The following is a 7,372-nucleotide window of genomic DNA, read 5'->3' on the forward strand; positions in this document are numbered from 1 at the left end:
TGGCCATAGACAACTATTCATAAACAATTTTCAGGATGGCAGTCATCTTAGTCTGTTGCAACAGAAACAACAAAGACACTCATGGCAACTTAAAGTCATGACATTTTATTTTGTGTAAAGTGAAGTGATTGAGGCACCCTACAAAATAGGCTGCAGTCCATGAAAGCTCATACCAAATAAGACTTGTTAGTTTTTAAGGTGCACAAGACTCTCTGTTATTAACAAACAAAATTTAGACTCTAGCAAAGGTTAGCAGAATACTTTTGTTTATAATAATAATAATAATAATAATAATAATATTTATTTGTATACCGCCCTCTGGCAAACCAATCCGGGCGGTTACATCAAACAGCATTCAGTTTGCAGCACAATCAATTTCAGTTTACGAAGAACTCTTATCCAGATATGGGAAATTATCTGCCCAGTATCTGTGTGGATAAAAGATTTTGAGGCCTGCAAGCAATATCATGTCAGTATATACTCTGGTGCCTTCACTGGCCTTTAATCTTTCAGCAAAGAACTTGTGAGTAAAGAGGTGGCAACAGCTGCTCTTGCTTATCCTTGCTGTTCCTTTGCTCATTTCTTCTGAGCCAGAGCACCCTCTGACAGAAAAACAGGCAGAATCAGCAAAGACCATGTTGACCATGGACTTCTCAGCAAAGGCCATTACCCTGAATAGGTGCTCAGCCATGGTGACTTCAGATGCTAACCCTGACGTAAGATAGATGAAGCTTGATTCAGTATTTGGATGGTTGTGGGGAAGCTCTTGGTAGCTTATTTGTATTGGAGTTGTGCATGTTTAATGGTGTTGACTTACATGAAGGAATTCTGAAGATAAAGAAATACTGTACATTGTAACAGCCTGTATTCTACAAGTGGCATGGCTAACCCATGAACAAGGTGCCATACAGCTGTAGCATAAGTTTGTGTTGGTGTGAAAGAGACTTTACTGTGTTATGCACAGCTTGTTTCTGACGTTGCAGTAGGGATATATTCTGCATACTAAGTGGAATTCTAATGACAAGACTGTCTCCCTGCAGGTCTTGCAACTGAAGCCCAGGAGCGGTGGAAAAGGATTGCATAAATCTCTGACTGATGTACCTTTGGACCATCATGAGGAGTGTGACTGTGTATGTAGAGGGCATTCAGAAGGATAAAAGGAACTAGATGTGCTTCTCCTTCTTTTACAGAACATACAAAGAGTGGCTGATGTTGTTCTGGGGTTGTGCATTAATTTCCTTCTGTAATCTCAGTTGTTTGCTTTGGGACTCTTCAGTCTTCTGGATTTGACACTGCTGGGGCACAAAGAGAGAAGAAATCAAACTGGGATTACACATGCAATGTAACAAGATGATTGCTTGAAGGCCCCCTATCAGGATGAACAGAAGGAGGTATCAACGAGGAACTGTTTTTCTCTGCTCAATATATATATATATATATATATATATATATATATATATATATATATAATCATCTCCCTCAAACATCTTGAATTTTAAAAGATATTAAGTTTAGAAATATAGAGAAAAAACAACATTCAAACAAAATATGGACTCTTTATTCCTGCAAAGTTTTGTTTGCAGGTTTTATTTTGTTTGTCATGGTCTGTTACTTCTGGCTTCTGTTCAGAATATCTGGAAACTTTCTTAACTCACCAACCCTTGCATATGCTGAATCAAAGTATCAATTGCCTTACAGATTCTTATTCTGATTTAAATTTAATTTTTCACTGATACAAGTAGAAAAGCATAGAGACTTTCCAGTAAGGTTCCTGTTGTTTACAACCTTCAGTGGTCAGTATACATGAACAAGAAAAAAAATGATATCCAAGGAGTGGGTTTGTCTTACTATTATGACCTGCAAGTATTTTTCTTTGTTTATAACTTTATTGTGTACATTTTTATACTCTCTTTGACAACATAACTATTTGCTTTTCTAATCATGTTAAATATATCTATTTTTTACCAAAGGTATTTAATATTCTTTTTTTATTACAACTTAGATAAAGTACTTTTTAGTTTTATACTGGAGTCAGATTTATAGAATAGGGGAAGGAAGAATTACTGTTTCTAAAATGCAAGGATCTAAATGGTGCATTTGCACATTAATACAATAAAGATAAACAAAGGATGTGAAAATATTAGTCTGAATTTCATAGTTGTTTGTAACTAGCTCCATGATGCTGGCGGGTGAAAAAAAAACATATTTGCTGTTAAAACCCTTCTCTTCAAAAAATAGTGCCTCAATCCAGATGAGGTCTGTGCGCAGAAGCAGGCTTCAGCACACTTGAATAAGTAAATATATATTGGATGTTGGATCAACAACCATTGCCATAAATCTGATAAAATCAGAACACACATGACAAAGCAGTTATCTACCCATATCGTTTTGTACTCAGTGGGTTTCAATTTCATGCATTTCCATGTATATTCTTATCCACATTCTGGTGCAATTACTTATAAATGTCATTTTAACATGTGACCAGTGAAGGATCCAAGAAGGAGCTGTCTTCAAAATAATCATGGATCCAAAGCAGAAAGGCCTATTCTTTCTTAGAGCCCACATTTGAACAGATTTATTCAGAGCTAATTTCAGCTGAGTATGGTGGAGCTTTCTTTCTAGTAAATATGATGAGGGTGTAGTCTTATTTCATTTTTAAATTAAGAAGTGAAAGAAAGATTGACAAGAACATAACCAACACTGATATTTCAGAGTGCTCTTGCCTCCAGAATACATAATGTGCTCGTGAAAAAGACACATATATTTATTACTACAGGTGTAAGGTTTTTTTTATTTTTAATATTATTTTATTTTTATTGTTGTTATTATTCTTGATGGTTATTTCTTCATAAAGACAGTGGGCTTTCATTATCTAGCGATGTATAATACAGTTTCATGAAATGCAGCTTTGCTTATGTACAGTCTATATGTAAGCCAGCTCATTTATCCCATCCATTGCAAGCTCAGAAAAAGTAGTAAAATATTTTGCTTGTAAAATGCTTCAACACTGTCTAGTGTATTTTTTGTGTTCCTGCTTACGGTTTGTGCTTACATATTTTAACACCCCAAACCATGTATACATTTTAATAACCCTAATAGTAATTTCACTTATTAAAGAAGAAATGGAATGCCATCAACATTAATGCATAGCACATAGTTCAAATTTAGTAAAAATTCCAGAAATGAAATTTTCTGTAGCATATACATATCTAGTAGTTCAGTCAGCTAGTTGTAGTAGAAAGTGTATTTAATTTGACTGTCAACTTCCAGTAACCCCATGTATTTCATAGGATTTTCTTAGGCAAGAAATACCCAGAGTTGGTTTGCCATTGTCTTTATTTGAATATATGCTACATTATTTGATATTCCCTGGTGGCCTCCCAAGTAACCCACTGGGAGTAAGAACTATTTTCAGCCAACATATTTTTCAGGAGCAAAAAATGAGAGGTGCTCAGGGACTCAAAATGGTCTTGGTGGTCTTCATGTCCCACCCCATTTTAAACCTTCCTATTAACAAATTGAGTACACAGTCATCTTGACATGGACAAAATGTATCATCAGTACATCTGTGGGCAACCCACAGTCCACAGCCTGCATTATTTGTACAGGCCTTAGTGTATTGCCATACAACTTCTACTACCAACATCTGTCTCTACCAACACCACATTTTGTCATTCACACCTTTTGCTTTATCATTTTTGGTAGTGCTCTTAAGATTGCAGGCTTCTTAAGATATTCCAAAATTAGTAGTTTAAATAAATAAAATGCTACCCTGTAGTCTCTGGGTTAGTATATGATAGCCATCTAGTGAACTAAACCAATAATTCATGAAGAAAAATTGCAGTACTTCAAATGTCCTGAGGCATCTCTTCTCTTTTTTGTCTTTCTGCTGCTACTTCCCTTTCTTTCCATACAAGTGAAGGCAATAGGCTTTCAGCTTTCACTGTTGTTCGGGAAACCTATAAAAAGAATAAGATGTATAGATCTTTCTGAAGCTAGATTTATATTTTATTAAAGGCTATATCAAAATTCCCTATATTTATATTTTCCACAGGCATAGTAATCAAAAGACTTGTTTCTGGTTTTTTCCAATTAATGTCTTTTTAACAACAACAACCACCACCTATTACTGAAATGGAGTATCCATAGAAATGACAAAAGGTGGTATAATGATGGAGATAATGCCAATACAGACAAACAGGTATTTTACTCAGATTTGTACCACAACTATCTGTGTCACCAGAAATAAGGCATATGGAGTAAAAAAGCAGGAAGTGAACAACTAGATAAGAAAGTCCTTATGTAGTTATCAGGGGAGAAGTAATAGTTTTGAACTGATGGATAATACCCCACATATTATTTCCTGAATATTCTTTTCTGCTACAGGAAAAGAGATTCCAGCTCAACATTAGGAGGAACTTCCTGACAGTAAGGGCTGTTCGACAGAGGAACAACAACTTTAGAGAGTGGTGGAGTCTCCCTCCTTGGAGGTCTTTAAGCAGAGGCTGGATGGCCATCTGTCAGGGATGCTTTGATTGAGAGTTCCTGCATGGCAGGGGGTTGACTGGATGGCCCTTGTGGTCTCTCCCAACTCTGTGATTCTATGAATTTTCATCCTAGTATCATAAAAGATTTTCAATTTTACAAAGTTATCATTTAATACTGGAAATACATTTGTTGTGCTTTTTTGTGGGATTGAGTAATCAGCTGGCTTGTGATGATAGTGATCTGATAGCTGTTGAAGAAATTTTATTTAGTTTTGCCTGCAATATCCTTCTAGTGTTTGTATCTGCTTTGTTAATCATTACTTTAGAGTTAAAACTGAAAAGATAAGAATGTGAGATTACAGTGTGTGCCACATGATAGCAAAGAACTTGAGCCTAGAAAAGTAATCCTGTGTGAAATCACACCTTTATTTTCCAACCTGTCTCAGGTTTCTAGAAGGAAAGACTTTGAACTATAGCCACATAGCTTCCGCATGGAATTCTGCTTCCAATGGAAAATAAGAATACAAAGAACAAAGCGAATACTGGATACAATCCAGAACAGCATAAATCAATGAGAGTTTTCCATTTTCTTTAAAGGAATGTGGATTACACTCTCGCTCTTTTGTTTTATCCAAAAGCCAGGAGTTAAGTATCTTCAAAGAGAAATTAAGTGATAGAGCAGGAAATGCTATTCCACCAACCCATTCTTAGGCTTTTTAGAGGCATAATAATTGGAAGAATATTTTGAGGCATAATAAAGTGATCAGTTTAAATTTTGGCCTCTATGAGCACAACCATGAAATTCCTTAGCAAAATCCCACAGATTTAATGAAGTGCATCATAAATACGTTACTGCTTGGAAGGGGTCCTCTATGCATGGCTTCTGACCAACTGCATGGGTGCTTTATGAAGATTCACTTCACGGGTAATGCACTGATTACATTGAATTCTGATATCATTCTTCCTGTAAATTAAAGGCAAGAGCTGAATTTATAGAGACAGCATTTGTAAATAGTTTAGGCACCCCATCTGCTTAAAGAATTTAAAGAACCCATGGGTCTGGAAATGAAAAGTACTGAGGTATTTAAACAAGAGAGCCAATGTGGTATAATGGTTTGACTTTGAACTGAAGCTCTGGACACCAGGATTCGAATCCCTGCTCAGCCACGGAAACCCCCTGGGGGACCTTAGGCAAGAAACACTTTCTCAGCCTCAGAGAATGGTTAAGACAAACCAGACAAAGGAAAAAAATTGACATATGCTGCATCCAAGAAGCCAGAATTGAAAAACAAGAAGAAAAATGCTTGAAAAATCTGAAATTGGGACAAACTTTTATCTCAGCAGGGGATAAGAAAAAAAATGGGGCCGCAATTTATGTTAAAAATCAGATTGAAACAAAAGAAGTCTTTAAAGATGAGGAGGGAAGATACATAGCAATAGATATCTCATTAAATGGAAAACAAACATTAGTGTTAGGTTTATATGGACCAATTGGGGGGAAATCAAAATTATTTTAAAAACTTACCAAAAAAAATACAAAATTTGAAATCTGACCAACACATTCTTATGGGCAACTGGAACGAGGTGGTAAATCCCCTGCTGGATAGAATATCCTCTTAAAAAATTGATAAAAAGCAAGGAATTTTACCCCAAACATTTTTTGGACTCTTGGAAACACTATCACTAATGGATCTGTAAAGAAATAAACATGGAACTAGCAAAGAATACACATTCTTTTCAAACCCACATTACTCAGCTTCAAGAATCGATATCTTTTTTATTTCAAAGGACTTATGGAAAGAAATTAAAAAGGTAGAAATAAAAGTAAATAAAGTATCTGACCACAATCAAATTGTTCTGTAAACATATACCCCTAAAAAGAAATTCACATGGAAATTAGATGATTATTTAATTAAAGATGATTGAATAATACAACAAATGAAAGAACAAATGAAATATTGTTTTTAATGAGAATACAGTTGGAGAAGTAAATATGAATACAATTTGGGACACCTCAAAAGCAGTCATTAGAGGTTTGCTAATGGGGGGGAAAACAGTGAAGAAAAAACAAAACAAAAAGGCAATCCAAGAAATCTCAATGGAAATTCAAGATAAAGAAAAAGCAAAAATAAAAATAAAAAATCCACAAGAGGGAAAAATCCAAAGAGAAATTTACTATTTATAGAAACAACAGGATTATTTAATGCCTGAGGAAATAAGTAAAAAAATTAAAATTCACAAAACAGAAGTATTTTGAACACAGAAATAAGGCAGGGAAATTTCTAGCTTATAGAGTTTAAAAAATGAAAAAAACTTAATTACAGAACTACAAGAAAATCAAAAGAGATACACAAACCCCGAAAAAAATTAAAGCTAAAATATAAAGAAATCTTGAAAGAAGAGTTCGGGAAAAAGAGGATTAAAACAAGAGAGGAATTAGAAGAAGAGGAAATAAGACTTCAGTGGTTCCCATACTGCCAATTGGTGGAAAGATATAGAATGGACAATAGTCAATCTGGAACTGGAAAAGAAAATAAAGAACTAGACAAAATTATTAGCAGAAAAGAGAAGAAAGGAAGGATTTTGAAACTGTATAAATTATGCTTAAAATTAGATCTAGAAAAGGAATCAATCAAGCCTTCTATGATTAAATGGGCAATAAATATAGGTCACAATATAGGCTTGATAAAATGGGAAAGAGCTTGGGGGAAAGATCTCAACCACTTTATGTATGGATATAAAAGAAAATCTGTTAAAAATGATACACAGATGGTATTTAACACCGTCAAGATTAGGCAAAATTTATAAGAACAACAAAAGACTATGCTGGAAATAATAATAATAATAATAATAATAATAATAATAATAATAATAATAATAATAAT

General features: G+C 34.5%; 1 protein-coding gene across 1 annotated transcript in view; it reads left to right on the plus strand.

Moving 5' to 3' along the window:
- PDGFC (platelet derived growth factor C) overlaps positions 1-1,438 on the plus strand; it is a 161,445-nt gene extending 160,007 nt beyond the window's left edge. Inside the window, exon 6 of the mRNA XM_042470110.1 lies at positions 1,041-1,438. Within this exon, the coding sequence (XP_042326044.1) occupies positions 1,041-1,157 (117 nt within the window). The 3' untranslated portion in view covers positions 1,158-1,438. The remainder of the gene's footprint in view (positions 1-1,040) is intronic.
- The last annotated feature ends 5,934 nt before the right edge of the window (positions 1,439-7,372 follow it).

Source organism: Sceloporus undulatus, chromosome 5, assembly GCF_019175285.1.
Source record: "Sceloporus undulatus isolate JIND9_A2432 ecotype Alabama chromosome 5, SceUnd_v1.1, whole genome shotgun sequence".
In the NCBI taxonomy this organism is placed as follows: Eukaryota; Metazoa; Chordata; class Lepidosauria; order Squamata; family Phrynosomatidae; genus Sceloporus; species Sceloporus undulatus.